General features: G+C 38.6%; 1 protein-coding gene across 1 annotated transcript in view; it reads left to right on the forward strand.

Moving 5' to 3' along the window:
- Positions 1–22,786, forward strand: part of LGR4 (leucine rich repeat containing G protein-coupled receptor 4) — a 74,289-nt gene that overhangs the window by 11,375 nt on the left and 40,128 nt on the right. The window contains exon 2 of the mRNA XM_066320526.1: positions 20,958–21,029. Within this exon, the coding sequence (XP_066176623.1) occupies positions 20,958–21,029 (72 nt within the window). The remainder of the gene's footprint in view (positions 1–20,957; positions 21,030–22,786) is intronic.

The raw sequence follows: 22,786 nt of genomic DNA on the forward strand, positions 1-22,786 counted from the left end.
AGAAGATGATACATTAGTTGCATTGTGCTGTTACTGAGAAAAAGAACAAGAATTATGTAGTGCCTACTGTCATCCCATGTGCTCAGTAGGTTTTAATTGTTGGTGCCTTCCTTGAACTATCAAATTCAAAAGTGATTTTTTTAAGAGAACTTATCAATCTCAGTGTGAATCAACAGGTGAAGTGTTGAGGTGGTTTTGCATATGACCACTTTTGGTCTTACAAGTCTTTTGCATCTCGAATTTAAAAAGACATTTTGAGTAGTAGCACCCTGCCTTGGGATTTGAGCCCTGCTCGTGTTTGTGTTGAAGTAGAAGCTTTATGTATGATAGTGGTGAGTTCTGTTTAGCTCTACTGTACATCAGTGGAAATCTGCAGGAACATATAGATATCTGGCTTAGCAACTTAATTTAAGGGCTTTGCCAAAAGAGTTAAGGGTGACCTACAAAACTCTAAAGCTTGCTAAAGGAGACAGGTTCTTGCAGCAGAGCAGTACTAGCAGATACTTCTTTTGAGGCTGGCAGCAGATATCTTAACGATTCATATCTGCAAAACTGTTGGGAAAGCCTTAAGATTTGTCAGTATTATAGAAGTTGCTTAACTCCTTTGGGAGCTCAAACATATAAGCATAGCCTTAAATGGGGTTATTCTTAAGCTGTCAGTATGATATAGTTCGTTTTTGGTTTAGGTCTCCCTGAAGTGCATAGGATGCTAGAAACACAGGATATTGCTCCATATTTGCTTCGTATTTTAAAAGCAGTTAACACATAGTGTAATTTCAGAGGTTATATGCAGATCACCCAAGAAGCTTCAGCAAATAATCAGTGCATGTGCAGTTAAAAACACCAACAAGCCCTGTTGTGCTGCCATCTTGTCAGCGTCAGCAGCAGCAGTGTGCTGCTGCTGTCTTGGAAAGGCTCTTTTCCTCCAGCTGTGCAACTCAGAAGGAGGAGATTCTGTTACAGCTTTTTTTTACCAGTTTTTCACTGCAAATAACTTTCATTAAGTTTTCACACAATAGCCCAAGGCTTTTGGGGAAGGACTAGACTGGACACTCAGCACACTTATTGCCATATGTTGCATGCATTTAGACAAGGTGGCAAATGAAGCACAAGAGGCATCTTAAACATTGAAAATCTTGGTCATATTTTAAGCTTTTTTAGCTGTTAAAAAGATAACATCTGTGGAGAGATTAATGAGCAATAAGTAAACTGTGTTGAATCCAGGATTGCAGAATGCAGTTTAACTGCTTTTTTCAGCACACTGATTTAATTACTGGGTTACTGAAGGTTTTCTCTGCTGTGGGGGAGTGTGTGTGTGTGTAAGGGAAAATGTGAATGTTTATACAAAGAGCTGTGAGTGAAGTTTGGGGATATTGCGTTTGTGTTGCCTACACAATCCTACTTTATATTATCCCTGCCTTAATTTCTTTTCAAGAAGACTGTAGATGGGTCTTATTATTACTTACACTTATTATTTCAGTGTTCACTTGATTTAACAAACACAAGTTTAGTTATTCTTTCCTGGCCTAGGGAGAGATTTCCTTCCAATAATTACCTTTACTGCCCTTTACCCTTTTGCACATTAGTTTGTTTGGAGAAACATAGTTGCTTGATAAGCAGCTCCAAAAAAGGCAGTGCCTGGAGCTGTCTTGGAAACATAAATTATACCTTTTAAATAGCATGTTAAGCTTTAGTTTGCGGAAAGTAAACTACTAGATGTACTGAATAAGCAAGCTCTAAACATTTCTCCCTTAACAAAAGGCCCTGAGTTCAGGAAAGCACTAGCTCACACTGCTCTTTAATACTCTATTGGGACAATACAGGTACAAAGGAAAAGACATTGAGGTTACCTAATGGCATCCGTTAATTCAACCATTTCTTTCTACTGGCAGCTGTTTAGTCATACAGTATTAAAATGTATTTATAAGGTGAATATGATGCAATGCTGCCAGATAGAATGCTCCTGTGGTAGGGAAGAAACATATATTTAATCTTGTGGAAATTTCTTGGGATTATATCCTTCTGTTTGCCTTCTATGATTACCTTCTCAATATATTGTATGGATGAAAGAAAAGAAAATACAAATAGTTAAGACCAACAGGGATAAGATGCATACATTCTTCGTTAAAACCATTTTTATTTAAATTCAATGGTAGTTAGAAGAGAGCATTTTTTTTGAGCTGGGTGGTACAGAATTAGTTCAAAAGTTGTTTTATTTGCAACACTTATTAATCTATATGCTGTACAAAATATAGTCTGATATGTCAGGGATGGGTTGCTTCACTCTACTGTGCTTACTGTAAATAGTCCTTATATCTAACTATTTTTTGGTAAATATAATGAAAAGTATCAAAAGGTTCTATTTGTCTTGAATCTTTCAATATTTAGTGTTCTTATTAAGATGGACTATTTAAAACTACTGTTAAAGACATAGTAAATATTTGTAGGCTGTCTTTGTGTATGTGGAAAAAATAAACTTTTAACTTGACTTATATATATTTTTAAATAAAATTGCCTTCTTCATTATACCCTGGTCTTTGTTCAAAAACAGACAAAAAGTGATCATGTTTTCATGTTTCCTCGCTTTTTCCCCTAAGGTAGTCTCTTAAACCTCTAATCTGATCACCTGTCCCTCAACTAAAACTTAAAATAAATCACTGCATCTACTTTATACTTTTCACTTTGGGTAGTGAATATAAGATACATTGTTATTTATTGTGGAATCTGACACTGTAATTGCAGACCACTGTTTCATGTGTTGCATTAAAAATAGTTTACCAGTTTCAACAGAAACCTTTCGACGCAGTGAACTTTCAGGGCATTAATTTTTATTTTTTTTTTTAATGTCATCTTTGTAGGTTTGTTGGTGATAAATTGGAAAAATGGGTGTGTTAATGGAAGTAAATGATAAAATTTGTAATGAGGAAACAGGGTGTCAATAGGTTGAAGATGTCTGTGTTAAGAGCAGGTTTCAAGCTGTGTGGCAAGTTCTACTGGGCTTGGTTTACTGATCTAGTAAAACTGAAAGTCTTTCAAGGTAGGAGAAACCAAACTTCTTCAAAATCAGCAAGAATAAGACAAACCAGATAATGTTATTAATGTGCGATGGTGCGGTGCCTTTCTAAGGGCTTTTGCCCTCACTTCCTGGCCAGCTCTGGCACTGACATCACAATTGATACGGTCCTGTATTTGGGAATACAGTTCTGATTTCTTTGAGTGTTTGCAGAACTGTGAACAATGTGAGAAAGGGATGGAACTCCGGTGGGGAACTCCAACTGGGTTTTATTAAATTTGTATGACTTCCTTTCACCCAGGAGTCAGCCCGCTGAAGTTGACCAAACTCGTGGCTTTTCACCTTAGATCTGGGGGTGGGGGAGTGGGGAGGGTACAACTTGGAACCCATCCAGAATGGGAAGGGAGTGACCCCGAACATAAATGACAACTCATAGGACAAATCAAGGGACAAAGGGGGAAGGAGGACTTGGACCCCACCAACCACTCGACATCCTCACCAGAACTTTCTAGAGATCAGGGTGAGGCTTTGAAGTGACAGGCAGGACCCAGGTGTCACCTAAACAATGATTGTAAGTGGGGTAAACCATAATGGGGTAAAACATGGGGTACATGGAACAAACAATTATAAAACAAAGAACAAAAGCATGCAGAAACTTGGTAAAACCCAAAATGCACTATGACATTAATGGAGCTTGGGAATGATATGTTTTGTCCACCTTGTATCCATTATAGTTGTCTTAATGTGAATTTACATTGGTCAGTGGCCTTTAGTAAGAGCTTGAGTGTATTTTCTTGCCTACAGAATAGCTATGATAATGTAAAAATATGCCCATGTTTGTTATATGGAAATAACCAAAGAGACAAGTATTCATAAGCCAAGTCTTTTGTTGGAGTTCATCTGTAAAATGCACATTGCTGGGAAAATGCATATTTCTGTCCATAAGTAAGCTAGAAATATGTGCAGATTACTTGATTGCCTTCTGTGGGTTGCTTGCTTTTCGATTCCATGTGAATTAGATGTGTTTGTATAAAAATTGATTCATTTTATGGGATCAAAGTTGACAAGCCTAAATCTCCGTTGCAAAGAGCATGGACCAGATAGTAAATGTGATAGGTCTTTGTTTTTCATGTGAATACTTGAAATGTTATGTTTGCATTAAGTAAGCTGTTTTTTTTTCTTGACAGTTTAGTGATTAAAATCTGGTTTGTTTTAAATAGATGTAGTCATTTAAATACTGAGAACAGATTTAAACTGAAGAGAGAACCTTTTCAAGAAAATTACTAGTAATAAGGGCTGCTTTGACCTCTTTTTTTATAATTGCAAATGATCAGTTCTTTTTGGTAGAGGGTTTCTGTGAAACATTTCATATGTTTGTATGCATGTTCCTTAAAAGTTAGAAAATACGCTAGGTTTTTATTGGCTTATATTGTTGGGTCAGCTATAGTCAATATTACTAATTTTATTAATGTTTGGACAGAATCCAGAAGACCAGAGCTGTCCTACTAAATTTGGTTAGCACAACTATCCAGTTTGGGATGCAATTCCTAACCAATAGTCATGTTTGTGAGTCCCTCCAATGTCTGAGTAGTTTTGGGACATTTGTTGCAAATTCATGTTTTTCCACGGAATTGTTAGGTTTGGCGGGACCTCTGGAGACCATCCAGTCTAAGCCCCCTGCCAAGGCAGGGTCACCTGGAGCAGGTGACACAGGTACGTGTGTGGGTGAGGTTTGAATGTCTCCAGAGGGAGACTCAGTGACTTCCCTGGGCAGCCTCTTCTGGTGCTCTGCCACCCTTAATGTAAAGAAATACTTCCTCACGTTGCTACCTCAGTGAAACTTCCTGTGTTTTAGTTTATGGCCATAGTTGCAGTGAGAGGGAAAGCCTCACCCTCTTGTGGGCCTTGAGTTTATGGATGGGGTCTTGTTATGCTTTTTTATATTATACTGCAGTGGCATATTCCCATATTATATTGCCGTTTTATCAGATATTTTAGTGGTATTTTTATCAGTTTGATACCAATTTGGGTTGTAGCTGATGCATTGGATGCACAAGCTTTCATGCTTGGTTTTAGAATGTAAATTACTTTTCTTGCTCTTTGCTGGTAGAGGAGAGTTCCTCCTGAACTGCTGTGGTAAGTAATCATAGAAACTGTCAATAATGTTACAGACCTTGAGTGCAAATTCCTCCTTTATCAATGTTGAACTCTGTTAAGGTCAGTGATATGAGACATTCTGATAAAGGCTTTCCAAAAATGCTTGGAGTTAGGCCTTCTGACCAAGCCACACAGACATTGCTGTGGATTTTTTCCTCCTTATTTTTTTGTACAATTACATCATATTTTCTTGGAGGAGGAGGAAACAGGAACACCATGTAGGACAGGTGGTTGTCATGTAATATTTGTTGTGGCCTTTATTAAGTGGTCTAAGGTAAAACTACGAAGAGATTTTGGTGTATAATGCCTAAGTAGGCCATCCTATCTTAGAAAAGCAAAATCACTGAGTACTATTTGATTACCATTGCTGAAAGGAAAGTTGCTCCTTTGATTATGTGAACAGAGTTACAAGGAGGTGACTCTTCAGTGTATTTTTAAAAAGTACAAAAAGATTTTTTTATTATTATTAAAAAGAAACAAACCAAAAAATATCTACATTGACTTGTACACAGTTGAATTTTCATAAAATCATAGAATGGTTTGGGTTGGAAGGGACTAAAGATCACCTAATTCCAACCCCCCTGCCATGGACAGGGGACACCTTCCACTAGATCATATTGCTCAGACACCCATCCAACCTGGCCTTGAACAAGGGATGTTCTAGGGATGGAGCACCCACAGCTTCTCTGAGCAACTTGTTCCAGTGTCTCGCTCTCGTTACAGTAATGAATGTCTTCCTAATATCTGATGTAAGCCTACTGTCTTTCGGTTTGGTGCCATTCCCCGTTGTTCTGCCACTACATCTCTTGTAAATAGTCTTTTTCCATTTCTTTTTTAGGCTCCCTTCAGGTACTGGGAGGCTGCAGTTAGGTCACCCCAAAGCCTTCTTTTTTCCAAGCTGAAAAATTCGAGGTTTTGCCTAGATGCACAGGTTTTTTTATGGCACGTGATGCTTGTTAAATAGTGCCTGCCTGATATGTAGGTGGTGTAGAGAGGATTTTAAAACATTGCGTTTTGCACTCACTCAGATTGGTGTTTATAATAAAAATGTTTTCGTCTGTTCTTCATGTTTTGGGGGTTTCTGTCAATTGCAAAAAGAGTATTCCAGTTTTCTTTCTGGAGAGAAGGTATCTTAAAGATTACCAGAGCCTCAGCCCTGGTTCTTTGATGTGAAAAATATCCTCTGGTAGTTTTTGGCTGGACTGGCTGGGCCGGTCTCCCGCGGGGAATCTGCTTATGTTCACAGGGCAAGGGCATTTACAGGATAATGGAGTGAGGCAACAGCCCCGCTGGAGGCCTTGGGCCATGGCTGGGCAGGGGATACCTGGTGCTCCCTACCCACCCCGAGCCCTTCACCACATGCATTGGATGCCTCCCAAAAAACAGAGACAACATTAGTCTGCTGCTTCGACTGGTTTGGAGTGGGAAGGGATTAGATGACTAGGTTTCCTCCAACCAGCCTGTATCTATCAGCATGATATTTCAATGGTGTTTTCTTCAAACTGTTTTGTTTCGTGTTTGTGGCTCAAACATTACAAGTTTCTGTAGCATATCTGTCAAACAGAATCTGCCTACACTGCTGAAAAGCAGATGTAATCCTCAAATGTCCTGTTTAAGACATAGTCATCAGTATTACATCAGTTTTGTCCTGAACAGTAGAGTGCAGATTACCTTCATTATATTAAAGGCAAGTAGATATTTAATTGCATGAGAGGCCAATTACATGACAGGGTTTATACTTTAACCTTCACCAGCTCCATTTTCAGACAATGCTGATCCCTCATGTGCAGTGTCAACGGTACCCGGTTCTTTCTCAGCTGTCTGCTTCAGGATGACAAGGGATGTTTCATCAACGTGTTGTTCCACATGCTTTCGTTTTGGGAGCTGTTGTCTTGTGATGGGTTTGAGTGAGCTGTTGCATATAGGCTAGTTTTATGACTGCCTGTATTTAGGAAGGGGATGTACAGCAAAGAGGGAGCATAGTAAGCTTGAACTTCTTGTTATTGATGATAATATTTAAAAGCTAAAATGTAACAGTATTTCAGTTGTGAATACGTGGAAATTGTGTGTGCTGCTTAATGTGTTTCAGAAATCCCTGTTACTTTTCTTCTTTCAATACAAGAAAACAGGCGTGTAATGCCTCATTGAAAGAAGCCTGTAGGGGTGCTTTGTGAGCGACTTAATTAAGGGCTTTGAAAGACTAAACAAAAGGAAAAAGAAAATGCTACAGGGTTATTGTTATTCCAGCCCATTGGCTCAGAGAGCTGACCATCCATTGGTGCCCTCTATCCTTTCGGGAGCTGAATGACACTTTTGTTCATGGCTAACAGAGGTGAAAGAAGCCAATTATTGGCTGTCTTTTCCACTGGGCAGCTGCAGACGGATTTCACTGCAGGCAAATATGGACTCTTCTACCACAAAGATGGTTGTGATGACAGTTATTTTTGTGTAATAGTATGAAAGAAAACAGATCTCTTTTTTTTTTGCCTTCCAGTGACTTGGTAGATGTTTATTGAAAACTACTGTGAATATGCTGGCAGGGAATTGAGGGACTGGATTACCCAGTGTATTCAGCTTTTTCTGTGAGTGTGCGAATGAGTGAGGTTTTTTAAAATTTATTTTTATTATGTTACTTCCTTTTTTATCTTCAAACTGCAGTTGCTTTTAAGTGTGGAGTTTTTCTAATTGGTGTGCAGTGTGCATTTAACTCTCTTATGACTTGGCAGCTCAGGCTGTGCTGGCTCCTTTGTATGCAGTAATGACAGAGGGACAACTTCTGCAGGTTAGTGGGAAGCCCTACAACAGCAAAACGTCCATTAAGGACCCCAGAAAGTATCTCTGTGCCTGAAACTTGTCACTCCTTTTCCCACATCTCTATTGCTTGGTCCAGTACATTAGAAAAATCTTTTCCCAAAACTCTTTGTTTTATAAATAAAAACGTGTTCTTTTCCCTGCAATTTGTCTTTGTTGCAGTAGTTGCAGTTTAACTGGACTGACTAAGAACTAGGTTCTCTGACTATTAGGATTCTGGAGAAGTCTTCAGTTAGTGAAGTCTCCACTGCCCAAATCCTCAGCAAGAGCCAATGTCTGGGTCAGAGCTGATCTGTCTTTGTTATACTGGAAGACTTCTTGTCATGTTAGCTGCTTGTCAGGCCTATCAGTGCTTGAGGTGGGCTGGTTGTGGTAGCCTCTTTGCATTTAGGCATAGTTCACAATAATAACACTAAACAAAAGGACAAAGGTGGTGTTCCTCAATTTATGTGGCTTTGTGCTGCAGGTGAGAGTAGTGTTTGCCTTTTGTCCTCAGACTTTTGGAAGTGGAAATGCTGAGTACATTCCTCCTTCATCTGTTGGTGAATAAAGAGGAATTCTTATGCTTTCATTTGGTTTCTCTTCGTCCAGACTGATTATTTTCCTTCATAATTTTTTTTTATTTTTTTTGAATGGCCTATTACCCGCAGACCGAACTGCTCCTGCCAGATTCTACTGTGTTGCTAACCCACATTGATTGAAGTTAGTTGTGCACCCATGACCTTAGCATAGTGCAGCAGCATTGGCTGAGGCTCTTGACTCCTTAGAGGATGTGAATTTGAGGCACTTGTCGTTTGTGGGCCAGTGTCAGTTGTAGGGCTGTGCCTCTGCCAAATTCCTGAGAATGAGAGATGTGTACAAGTGTGGGGCTGTGCAGTTGTCTGCATAATGCCAGCAGCAATTGGCAGTGATGAGGGTGACTCTCCTGGGCCTGGAGCTGGGCTCGCCTCTCAGAGGGAATGGGCAAACAACCTGGCTCTCAGGGAAGTAGCCAAGAAGAGTTGTGTGTTTTTTCACGAGGCAAAATGCATACATGAATTTGGCTTCCTGAAATGAGATAATTAGCTGTGTGATAAGTCAGATAATTAACAAGATAATTCCTGGCACTCTGTATGAGAAAAAAAAAAATAAATTTGGTTTGAAAACTCCCTTGATGTCCCATGTTCAGTCCTGTACTATTGAAATAGAAGCTGAACCTGTAACTCTTCTCTAAGAGTGTCCTGGCAGGTGATATGGGCAGCTTTCATTTTAATTCATGTCTAAGGTTCACTGGAAGCTAAGATGGATGTCTTCCTACGTATCTATAAGAAACTTGGACATGGATCTCAAATCAAAAAAAGAAATGTAGCTGAAACTATCATAACTCTACACATCAGGAAGGCTGATGAGGCTGTTTGGATTTTTGTATTCAGCGACAGTCCTTGTCAATATGGAGCAACTTGGCCATTTGTTGAAGTTACAGTTTCCTGAGAGAAACACGAGGGTTGTGTGTTAGCGCACAGGAGCTCTGCGACGTGGGAAGCTTTAGGCAGACTTTAATCCTTTAAGTGTCAATAAAGTAGAAATTACTCTTACATTAAAATGCTATGCAATAGTTGATGACCAAAAATTTTCAAAACTTAAGTTTTACATCTTATCAAAATTGGTTATTCTTTGTCAGCTTTTTTAAGATACCTTGAAAATTGCTACATAAAAGCATGTTTGGTTCTAAAAAGGCCCTACCAGGTGCTGCCATGAAGTCTGTTTTGGCACTAGGAAATTGTACTATGTGCTTTTGGTTTTCCCACAGTATAGATATTTTGAATGCTTTTTGCCAGAAATAATTTTTAGCTGCATCCAATTTACATGTTATATGTGATTGAAAAAAATTAATTCTTAAATGCTAAAGCTTTTTTGTATAGGTTTGAACTAAGCACAACATTTAGATTTTGTCATCTGACTTAATTTTTTTTTTTTAAAAGCCATCTAAAAATGTAGGTCTTGCCCAGGCTTTTGAGGCTCTGGTTGCTTTCTAAACGTTGGGTGGAACAGACTAGAAGACCAAAATAAACCAAAAGAAAATGAATAAAATTCAAAGTACTTAGGTTTAGAAAGTTGGCATTTTTATGAATTTGATTTATAGCTGCTTATGAAGAGAACTTTTTTGCAGCAGAGCAAAAACACAGTGAAACTGAAACAGATGATTTTAATATGAATATATGTGTGAATTGATATCACCGCTTTTTTATGAGTGAACAGATTTAAGGCTCTGTCTGGACAGCTCAGAAACACAGGTAGCTTTAGCCTCCTCCTCCTACCTCACAGAGATGCAGAAATATTCTCCTTTGAACTCAAGACTTGGGAAGGAAAGCAACCTGTCTAAAGCCATAAAATATATCTCTGCTGGAGCAAGGCAAGGCGCTGAACCTCGCTGTGTCTGTGGCTGGAGTTGTAACTAGGAGTTTATGGCATGAAACATTTCTCGTTTTAAATACACTGTTCCTGGTTGGAGAGGGATGTAATGTCCTTGGAGTCCAAAGGGTGAGTGTGCCTCCTGACGCTCCTGTTAAGGCAGTTTAAGTTTTATGGAGCTGCTCTTGAAGCTGTTAAATGGAATGAAACGTGCCTTGTAGGTGTTGGTGGTTATGCAGCAGAAACCTGAGACTGGGGCGGGGCAGGGAGCGGCGGGGAGAGGGCTGGGGGTGGGACCGACAAGACACAGATCTCATTAAACTGGTCAGATTACATACTTGGGTGATGTTCCTGGTGTTTCAGCAATAGTTGTTCATGAAGGTTTTTGATAAGGGAAAATTGCTGGAGAGCTTCTTCAGTAGTAAGGAACAAAACTGTGGCTTGGTCATGTGTGAAGTGTTGATGTCGAGTTTTGCAATATGTTTTAACTTAAAACACAGATATGTATTTAACCTGGAACTGACAACTCAATAAAGAAAAATCAGTTAGAGTTGTTTAAAAATGACATAGTTAACCTCAGTGGCTGATGATTCCATTATGGTAAGTGTGATAAATGTAATGGATAAATTCGTGTATATAATATTGTATCAAAGGCTTGGTCTATTAAAAAGCTAATCCAGGCCATCTCCGAGATTCAAGGCCTATTGTGCAAGCTGTGAAACCACAACATTTGCAACAGAAATGCCATGGCCGGACTCGAGATGGCCCCTTCATCAATGATGGGGCTCCACTTCACAGCTGCTCGACATCTGATATCAATCTTGATAGGGGATCCGGAGGATGATCAAATCAGCACCCCAAAGGAGAAATCCGGGAAGACTATCAAATCATCTTTTCATACTTACAGGAATCCCTTTCAAAACCCCGCTTGAAAATAAAGAGATACATGAATATTTGGACTTTCAATGGACTTAGCCCCAGGACAAATAAACTGTGTAAAAACCGTACATCGAGACCCAGTGTGTGTGGCTGAGGTTGGTTGGATCGTACCGTTGTTACTGTCACTCTGCCCACCCAGAATTCGATCGATGTTGTCCAAATTTATTGTGGCTTTTTAATTTGGTTTTGGAAATTTGCTAAATAAATTCTGTTATTTTGAATTGGCTTCTAATCATTTATAACAGTAAGGACGATTGATGCACCTGGCTATGCTACCCTATTTTAACTTAGTTGCAGGTATAGCGTTAAACTTTATTTACTTAAAACGTAACAAATACCCTTCCGTAAAACTCTTTTAGGTTTTCTGATGTTGATTTTATTACAGGCATGAGCTACAATGTAACATTTTTTCTAAGTGTGAAGTGCCCACTGTCTTCTTCAGTACTTTTCTCTCCTACTACCATAGGTTTCTGCTGCTCTGTAAAGACAGCTAACACCATCTGATTACAAAAAAAAAAAAAAAAAAAAAAAAAATAGCACAGAAATATATCACCAGGGTATAGTTGGTTGAACTCTAACGTGTGTAACCTGTTGCCACATTCCCCTTATGTGTGGAGACTTATGGGTTAAAATAAGTAGAAATATTTCTGCCTTCCTTTACTGGCTTTTACAAATAATCTCAAGTCTTGCCGAAAATGATGGTTGTAATGCATGGTTTTAGATGCATACGTTTTGAGCTAAGATCATCATACTTTGTGTGAATGATTTTAAAAACGTCTCAAGTCAGAGGGTGGCTGTGTTGTAACCATGTTGAAAGCTTTCCTATCAGGAGTTTGGTTGATAGCAGGACATGCAAATTGGTTACAGATCAGGAATGTAGATGATCCGAGTTCCACCTGGTTTTGTCCGTGGACCTCTTTGTGGTCTTACTAGTTATTCATATTTTGTGATGAATACTCATAGGTACAGGAGGAGTATCTTGGTACAGACTTGCCCTCAGATTGCTTGATTAGTGTGCCTGTCACATGGTTTGAAATTTTTGTACTCAGGTCCCTGGAATGACTGTATTCTACAGTGTAAATAATTAGGAAACTGAATAATATATAATTTTACTCTTTGCTATAAATAATCTTTGTGTAAAAGAAATATTCTTGCACTGAAAGACTTTCCTCCTCCAGTTTACAATAAGCCCTTCCTTTAGGCTGTAATCTGCACCCAAAATGTGGCTCTTAAAAATTAACTGATGAGCATGTTAATTTGCACTATATTCCTATTCTGGGATGGGATCACTTTCATAATAATGCATTCTTTTCTAGGTTAATTCCCTACCTACCATGTGTCAACATGAGCCATTAACTGTATGTGTGATTGCTTAATGGCTGGCCTGCAGTGACTCAAATACCAGTTCAAAATAGGGCTTTGCATACAGGTATTGTTCTCTCTAAGATCTTGATGGTGGCTTGATTGGCACATGAATGGGGTACATTAGAGCTAGTTACTGTGTCTGAAAGAAAGCTAAACCACCATGTTGGAAGGGAAAAAAACCAACAACACGTTGATGTGACACGGGAAGGAGTAGGCAGGAGAAATAACTTCAAGATAGAGTGAGAGAAAGAGAGGGATGTAACTTCTCTTGCAGGAACAGGCTTGCCTGAAATTTTGCAGGTTTTCGGTTGCTGCCAGTGAAAGTGTTGTAGGTCCTGCTTCAGCAAAATGCTAAAAGCTTACTGAAATCTACAGGATTTATATGCTGCTTAAAAAAATATATTTAAAAAGGGCTCTGTGTACTGCTATTTACTAAAACTTCTGATAATCAGTATCCTCTTTAATATCCAGGGTCGGTGGGTGATCCGAAGTTTGATTATTTCCATGAAAAATCAGGTCAAGTGCTTCATCCCCAAATGAGCTGTCACATAGTTTCCAGTTAGAGCCACAGAAAAATGAATGGAAACGTTGCATGTAAGTTATGCATAGAGCTTAATTTCTTTCTGCTGCTACCAAATGGAGAGAACCTAAACAAGAAATTGACAGAAGAATATTCTATCCTGTTTTCCTGCTAAAGAAACAAAAGGCTCAGGGGAAGAAGGGGAATTCATTGATTTTGGAAAGGACGTGATAGGTAGTAGCTGGGCACAGAACATGGGAGCAGCCTTGGTGAAATGGAGAGGGGCTTCAGGCTCTGCTGGTGATTTTGGACAGCTTCATGTACCTCGGCCTACTTGTTTTCCTTGCCATGCTATTCATTTAGTGGTTTAGGTATCGAACTCCTAGGTGAGGAGTGTCTCCAGCTGTGTATTTGTACAGCACCAGTCCATTGATGTGTTGAACAGGGCCCTTAGCTTCTCCTTGCTATACAAACAACAGATGATAAGACCTTGTGCTCATTAGTGAGATAGCAGGGGTAAGTAGGAAATGGCAAGTGTATTTTCTGGGTGGGAATGCAACCTGTGTCATACTTAGCCAGTCACAGCAGATACTGACTACAACTTTAAATATTTGGATATTTCCTTTCTTTATAAGAGTGTTTTCCTGGAAGAATTGGAAAACGAAGCATGCTTGTAAATGAAAAAATGTCATGTCTCATAGGCTTTCTGTTACTGGAATACCCAGTGGATGCTTTCCACTGGAAGATGGGCACTGGTGGTTGTGACTGTCAGAAATGGAGAGGATCCAAACTTCAGATACAGTACCAGTCTGGTATTGGGGCCCTATCGTCACAAAAATGTTAGCTAATAATGTAGGTATTACACTATCATACCACTACCTTGCAATAATAGATGCAAGTAATATATAAAAGGTAAGAAATTAATTCTCAGCATGTTTTTTAAACTTATTTTGAACTCAAGCGTCATTTCAAACTCAGACACTTTCCAGGTGTAGATTACTCTGTAAACATCATCTTTGCCTGGTATTTCTTTTCTTCCTGTCCATGATTTCTCACTGTTGGGAAATGTATTCTCAATGTTGGGAAACATACACTGTTGCATGTGAAGTATATCCTTGGATTTTAGCTGCCCTCTTTGAATTCATAGTGCAGACAGTTGCCATTCCAAGCAGAAGTCGTGATGTGGTGCTTCTGGAATAGAATTGTTTGCTTCTTGTCATCAGCAAGATACAATAAACCAAAACTTCACTACCAAATCTGGTTTTTATATTTGAATTGAGTTTTTCTTGCTGATCCTCTAGGCTTTCCATGCTTTCATTGCCTACTGAATACAATTAAGATATGGGACAATATTAATGCAAATTCATTTATTCTGTCCCTTCAGTGGTTTTATACCATCTTGAAGGAACTGGCTAAATGGGAAAGAAGATTTATACCAGGGATATAATTCAGTTCCTTTTGTCCCATGAGACTGGCTGCTGAGGGGTGTGATTTGGATGAAAATCACATTGATTTTCATGATGTGAATATGTTCCTGCAAGGAGTTGGGCACTGAATGTATTTCTTAAAGATGGTAGCATTGCAGTGCAACTTAATATTAGTCTAACCTTGGGTTTCTCTGATTTCTTGTCTCCCCCTGCCCACTTGTCTTGGCTCCAATGTCTCTGCCTCTCCCTGCTGCCACAAGACCAGGAAGTTCTCTGGGTTAACACAAATATGACCTGGACAAAACTTGATGTACTGACCATTGCCATGCAGTTGTATAATTGGTCCTCTTTGTTTGTTTATGGTTTTTTGTTCTTGTTGGTTTTAGTTTGTTGTTTGTTTGTTTGGCGGGGTTTTGGTTGGTTGGTTGGGGTTTTTTTGGGTTTTTTTGTTTTGTTTTTGGTTTTGTTTTGATTTTTTTTTTTTTTTTGATAATTGGTGGAGAACGGTTGATCTCATATGCTAAGAAAAATACCTGTTGCTTTATCTTTATCCTCACCAGTGTTAATGTAATCAGGTCATTATCCGTGTTATTGGTGGTCCAAATGGTAATGGATGGCTGATTGTTGCTGGGTACTTCCAGCATCATGTTGAGGTGCATTTGCAGTATTCTGCCTTGTTTAATCTAGTTTCTAAAAATACTAACAGTCTCAGCTTTTCCTAGTATTGCTGAAACTGCATCATGGTTACTACCTGGGGAATTTTATATACGATCAGGACCTATTGCCTAATGGTTTTGTACAAGCAGGTAGGAGGGCTTTATTCAAATATGGATAGCTCTGCCTAAGTAATTTTCTGTGTGTTATAATTAAATAACTCAATGGCAGACGGCCCAGACATTGGAAAAGACTGAATGGAGCCTACAGTATTACATGCTATTATCTATCAACAAACAGGTTAAGCTTGCTCAGAGGCAGTATTTTATAGGAATTTAAAGGTGCCTTGTTGAAACATGATCTTCTTTCCCTCAACCAACGCTCCCCTCCCTTTTTCTATCTCGTTCCTTCCCTTTCTCTCTTCTTTTCTAAACTTGACAGAGTCAAAAAGCCAAAAAGTAGATAGCTACCCTGTGGGAAGCACAGGGGCATATTTTGATCTTACTTGACCTTTTTTACAAAGGGGTGTGTTTCAGGTCATAAGCACGTATTTGGATGCAGTGCATGAATATGGTTGGAAGGTGTGTGTGCCCCCAGATCAGTGCAGATCCAAGTGTTGAGAGAGGAGACTGAGCAAGGACAAGAAAGTGTAACACTGGCATCTCCTGTGGACATTAGGAAACATGCCAGCACACCAAAGCTGTAAGGAAAGTTTCTCAGGTCAGAAACTGGAATTCTTGCAGAAGGAGTACAATAAAAAGTTAAAGTGCATTATGTTTCCTAGTTCAGTTTTCTGAAGTCTCCACTGCCAGCTGATTGAAAAGTGATTAAATATCCATCATTATGCAAGATGCGTGGCGCTGTGTGTTTTTTACTGTGTCCATCAAGGTTGCTTTTCTCTTCCAAGGACAATGGACACAACTGCTTTAAATGGGGAAAACCCAACTGTTTCATATTCACAAGAACACAGAAATCTCATTTGATGTCTGTTTTCAACAGAGGGAAGTTTTCACTGCTTTTACTATCGTTGTCAGTTAGTATAAGTATTTTTAATGACTTTGAAGTGTTTCTGTGTTAGGTGACAGCTGGAAACTTAGCTAAACTCAGCTGGAAATGAATATTCAGTTGTCAGAATAAGCTAAAATGCTCTACTTGAGCAGGCTGGAGACAGCAAAAGAGTGCTGGAGTACCTTGGCCTGACTTTCACCTTTTGCCTGTAAAAATTAACCTCTGCAGTACCTGGGATGGTGAAATAACATTTACAGTTATAAGCTACTAATTTTAGTCAGTTTTATTCTTTTCTGTAGTACCTTCTTGGAAGAAGGACAAAGCTTCTGGCAGAGTAAGAAGCCTTATTTATCATTCAAAACTGCAGCCATGGCACTGTAGGAGGGAGTGCAGTTGTATTTATTTTCTGTGTTATATCTCTCCTACCTGAAATGGTGAAACTAAGAGTAATTATAAGGCTGTGATCCATGTTGTCCCCTGAGATGCAGCCTCTTGCTAAAGTGGTTACTGGCTTGACCTTTGGCACATCGTATTTTAGTTCCAATGCCATGTTTTAGCTTCTTCGCCATCATTTTAGTTTCAATGCCAGCTTCTTGCCCCATCATGCCCTTCAGTGTTTCCAGGAATAGGGCATCTGCCACCTCTGCCTTGGATAATGCTGGTCAATGAGCCAAGAGTTAGCCTGGCTGTTCAGTACAGATAAACTTGGTTAACGGCTGCCTGCTGAAGGGTGCAGGTCTACCCTTGTTTCTCCCTTTTCCTAATGAATCTGCAGTGTAAACCCATGGCATTACCGTCATCTTGTATCTCATAGAGCTGTTGTGTTTATTTTGCACTTCCTGGGGAAAACGTCCCAAATATAAATGTGGATCTGAACTTAAGTTAGAGGTGTAGCTTGCTGGACTGACAGACCGTACTGGGGACTTGTTGGAAGAATAAGAAATTTATTATAAGCCTTTTAGATACTGAGTCTGAACTTTAGTTTATAAAATATAGGGCAAACGTATGGGTGTTTTGGTGGTTTTGTTTGTTGGGAGTTCTGTGTGCATGTGTGTTTGGTGGCAATTCAAAGGTTTGCAGGTGTTGTGCTGTTTTTAGGGGACTTATATCTGGATGTAGTAACCCAATCCATTGTAGGTCTTCTAGCTTAGTCCTGCTGAAAACGGGCATTAGGCAACTGCTGACATGATCTTTCTGTTGCATGATAGCATCATTCCCATGAACACTACTAGAGGCTGGGATAATACTATTAATATTCTTTTATTCATTCTTAGGAACTTTTAAATATATATTAGCACTCTAAATGATTTCTGGGATTATAGACCTGAGGGCTTTTTAGTAGAGAAACAGGTGGTGTATGACAGCTTCGCAGTGGAGATTTCTTTGACATGTCAAGGGGCATACTAATATTTATATTTATTAAATAGACAGCCTTCTTGATACCTGATAGACTGATCCCTTTCTTTTTTAAGTTTAGGAGTAGTAAAATGATTATTTCTAAAATACAAACAATAGAAGTGTAGCAAGGGCTATTTTTGTTTGGGACTGTGGTTCTGTGATTATTTGTCATTATTTTGTCATAGTATATTGTGCTCCATCATTTTTGTTGCAATTCTTCTATTAATTATGTATTATTAAGAATATCTTCCCAAATTAATCAGGTAAACTTTATATAGACTAGTTATTAAGTCATCTAATTTTAGTGTCATGGGTGTTCCTAATATTGTTTGTAAATTCTTGCTCATGAACTACTTAATACTTTATTACCAGCGCATAGTGCCTGTGAACTCATTATTTGAAGAGATTCTGTAGAGTGAAATGAAAAGAAAAAATATTTATATATGCATATATATATTTCAGCAAAGCTTATTTTACATAATGTTCCTAATTAAACAAGAATTGTTTTAAGACATATATGATGATCATTAGGAAACTTTCAGAGTTGGTGCTTTGATATTCCCCGAAGTTTGCAAATCATTGCTATAAAGGTTGACTTATTTACTTAGTAAAAGTTACTATCACATGTAGTGAAGGCAAATGCAGAAACTTCATGAAAATTTCATCTTTTTAGTAAGGCATCATGATAAGCAGTATAAGCAGTCCCTGAAGATTCATATGATAAAGACAGTCGCAGTTGGTATTTATGTCTGGTTTTGTTACAAATCCAGCTTCACTGAAAATAAATTTCAGTAGAATTTGAGAAATATTGATGATGGTTCTCAAGTCCTCATTATTTGGGTGATCTATTTCATGCTTACATCCAAAGAATCTACTTCCCAAATTAAAATTGTAGAGCCTAACACTTGAAGCTACAAGGGAAAAACCATTTTTAGTTACTTTCAGATCCCAGAGAAAGGCAAAATTGCTTTGAATTTGGATCTCAGCCATTCTGTGTGTCTGCATGGTTTCCACTGACTTTGTTTAGGGCATAGGACACTTCTGAAATCGGGCATTTATAGCTCTGGGAATTTCCAGACCATTGCTTTCAGGTGGATGTGATTTGCTTACCTCAGCTGTCAAAAAAAGCTACCATGTAGTGCAGCAAATATGAGTGCAGCCAAAATCTTGGCCGAAGTGATGCATAAGCATTCATATAGTGCTTTCTGATGCTATGTACTGTTGACTTATTTTTACTACCATTATTTATTATAGTGCATATGACATTAAGATTTAATATCAATCACCTGGACAGTTTTTTGAGACTTGTGATTTTCTTGCACAGGTTTCTTAAGATCAGGGTCTCCACTCCCTTATTACTCTTCTGCCCTATTCATAAGTGCTTCCCAGCTGATAATAAAAGTGGATTTGCAGTCCTTTAGAAAAGAGAGGACAAGCCTGGATGTATGAAATGTATGTATTTATGGCAAATTGAAAAATGTGTGAAAATAGAAGTTGCCATCTCCCACAGAGCAGACAGATGACAGTTCATGTACCTGATACATCTATTTATGTTCCTGCACAAGAAGAAAAATGTCCTCAACAGCAACATGGTGCTGTGACCAGGCTGCTGCCGAGACACACGGGCCGTAGCATTTGGGGATAAAGCATCTTGAGTTCAGCTCCTTCTGAAGCTTAGTGAAGGAGTCTTTTGTACCATAGTAGATTTTTTTTGGGCTCTTACCACAGTTGGATTTGTTTTGTACATGCTGAACCTTATTTTGATGTCACTGCGTTTGAGTTAGGTTAGTATAACTGAGGAGTAACTTTCTTAGTTAACGCTGGGAAATGAGAAATGAAGTTTTTGGACTCCTGTTTAATTAACATTTATTTTAGAGAAACGATTGTGTCTAGATTTAGTGTAAGAGGTCAGTTTTGGAGAAATAGTTGCCTCCAGATTTAGCATAAGAAGGCAGTTTTAGAGAAATGATTGTGTCTAGATTTAGCATAAGAGGGCAGTTTTAGAGAAATGGTGCCTCCAGATGTATTGTAAGAGTGCAGTTTCAGAGAAATGGTTGCCTCTAGATTTAGTGTAAGAGCTCAGTTTGCACATTGGCAGCGTCTGAGAGTCTCTGCTGTACAGGTGGTGCAGCAGATCAGTTGCCAGTTACTTGTTCATGTCATGGAGGAGCTTCAGTGGTACTTGTTGGCCGTCAGTGAGATAAAAGGAGAATTTGGCTTTGTTTGTTTGCTTTTTATCTGAATTATGTGGAGAGGTGACCTACAAACACTAGAGAACAAATGTGGAAGACAGGAAGCGGGGAAGGCTCTACTAACAAGTGCTACTGAATTGCTTATTAATTACATACTAAAAAACCCAAACCAGTAACCAAGTGGAAAGTAAGAACTTGGATTATGTCATGAATTGTTACGCAGTTAGTTTAATTATCAAACCAAATTGTTGTCATGCTGCTTTTATTCACATTGAGTAATAACTTGCTTTAGGACTGGATTGTCTGTGAGCATTGCGTGGGTGTGAACTGAGGTAATGGCACCAAATTTGCCGCTTACTGTTGCTTTGTAAAGAAAAAAGCTGAGCAGGTTCGCATACCTATCATGTAAGCACTTGCTGCCAGCTTCCCTCTGTTCATGGACTGAGAATTAAATCTGCTTAAAACTATTACCTCGAGGACTTTATAAGTTTTGTAGAAGGAAAACAAAACAAAACAAAAAAAGACTTTGGTAGAGCTAGGACATGTTTCTGCTATTCTTGCCAGTTGTTCCAGAAACCTTTTTTGCCAGAAGCTATTTATTAAGTCCTAATGCATTTATATATTTCTTAAAGACACTGTGGGATGAAAATTTGCGTGGTGGGTGGTCACAATATTTTTTTTTTTATATGATTGTGGTTTTAGAGTAGTCCTGATCATCTGGGTTAAAACTGTATGTAAGCATAAGTCGGTAAAAATGAGAACCAGGGATAACAGTACTGTAGAGCCTCTTCCATGTGTGCGTTCCGTGTAGTTTCAAAGTAATTATTTTTGTTTAGAGGTGTTGGAAAACTTTATTTTGTCAACTTCCCATTTTATAGGTCTTTGCTGTAACCTGATTCTCAAATTACACTGACTTGAAAGTTTAGCATGCCAATTTCTAGAAAGCATGGTAACAGAAAAAAAGCTGTTCTAGTATCACACAGTAATATCTCTATCTGATGAGGCTTTCTTTTTCTTACCCTTTTAATGGAGTGTAAAAATCCTTTCCTTGTTATTGATAATCTGTATTTGTTCTTTTCCAGAGATATCAGCATGAATAACATCACGAGACTACCAGAAGATGCCTTCAAGAACTTTCCCTATTTGGAAGAGCTGTAAGTATTTTGCAAATGTTACAGTTTTGCTACAACGTCACCTGGCTGTATAAAGTGGAAGGTGGGTGGAGAAACACTGTTGAGTTGTGAACAGAAAAAGCGATTGTACTCTAAAAATATGATCTTGTACATGTTTGGAAACCAAGACAGTAAATGCCACTTACAAGAGGCTTTTTATGGTAATTATTTTAGTCATGGCTAGAGTGATGACACATACTAATTACAGTGTTATCCAGAGATAACACAAGAGTTGTGTAATTACCTTTGTTTCTGAAGGAGCTACAGTATAGGTTTTGCATAAGTTCCATAAAATGGATGTTGCTTCATTTACTGAACAGCTGGCTTCTCTTGTCTTTGTGGGTTGCAGATGCAATGCTCACAAGCCCATCCTGACCTATATCTGAAATTCTGTGGTACAGGGCTTCTTTTTCTTAATTTCTCTGGCAGAATTTTTTTCCCCATTTCCCATCTCCCTTCTGTCCTACTCTCATTTTAGCTTTTTTTTTTTTTTTTAATGTTTTACTTAACTGATACTTGGATTTTTGAATCCTCAATCTCATGTGCTCTGTATTTTGCTGAAGTCCTAACTAAGATGCGTTTGCAAAGCCGAAGTATGCTTTCTACAGCATAGTCCTTAACTAGGTTGTGTTTCAGAGTCAGTAAATAGAAAGGCAGGTTTGACATTCACTTACTACTTTAAGTACTGTTATGGGACAAGTGCTTTCTGTGTGCCTTATAGTTTCCTTATCTGTGAAGAGAGGGTAAGGGTAATGGTTCAACCTTTGCAAGAGAGCTTTGAGAACTTCCAGTACTAAACAACAGATAAGACAAACCCCCTGCTTTGTCTTTGCTTTGCCTCTTATATTTTCAGTGACAAAGTAGGATTTCTTATATTAAGGAACATTTAAAGTACAAATTAAAGCTGTCTCTGTTTTTGACTTAGGCAGGACTAGAACTATGAATGCCACATTAAGAGGTTTTTCACTGAAATGCCTTAGGGAAAGAACAGCTCATTTCCCCAAAGAGACCACCCTTATGAGGTAGGAAAGTGTTCTTCTGACTTTTACCAGTGAGTAAACAAGCAAAGAATGAAAAGCATTTGTAGAGGGCAAAAGGATAGATTAACCCTATAGCAAAACTGCAGATAAGGCACTGAACCCTTTGACTCTGGTTCTTTGTTATAACCAGCACAACCACTGCACCTCACTGGAATAAAGATACTGAGAAATTGATAAGGGACTGATTGCTTGCTTCTGAAGAAAGACTTGACTTTCTGAAAGCTTCTTCTTTGCACCTCAGCCTCACTGGTTGCTCCAATAAGGTGCTGCACCTCTCCTTAGAATTCTGATCTCTCTTACATCCTGGTAATGTAGCAGCTACCATTACTAATGCACTTAAAGAATTCCATTTTACCTGGTTGTTAAATAGTTTTGAGTCAGGTCACTACAACGGTGAAGTGCATTTGAGGGCAGTTGATTTATGTCAGATAAAATTTCTGTGCTATCTTATTTCATGTTTAACAGGTTCCGGTTTATTCCCTCTGATTTTAGGTATTGCTTAAATCTGTGATACAGTCAAGAATGCTTTATGAAGGAAAGTTAGTTTTCAGATGGTGCATTTGTGTAATTGACAGAATTCAAGAAAGGCTCTATGGCATGAGTAGTCAATTGGGGAAAAAAAGGAAGTATTGGTTGGCTTCAGAATATATACTAGCCAACAGTCCGTATCTGCTTCTGTATGTCTGTATGTTTTGTTAG

This window comes from Sylvia atricapilla, chromosome 6 (genome assembly GCF_009819655.1).
Source record: "Sylvia atricapilla isolate bSylAtr1 chromosome 6, bSylAtr1.pri, whole genome shotgun sequence".
In the NCBI taxonomy this organism is placed as follows: domain Eukaryota; kingdom Metazoa; phylum Chordata; class Aves; order Passeriformes; family Sylviidae; genus Sylvia; species Sylvia atricapilla.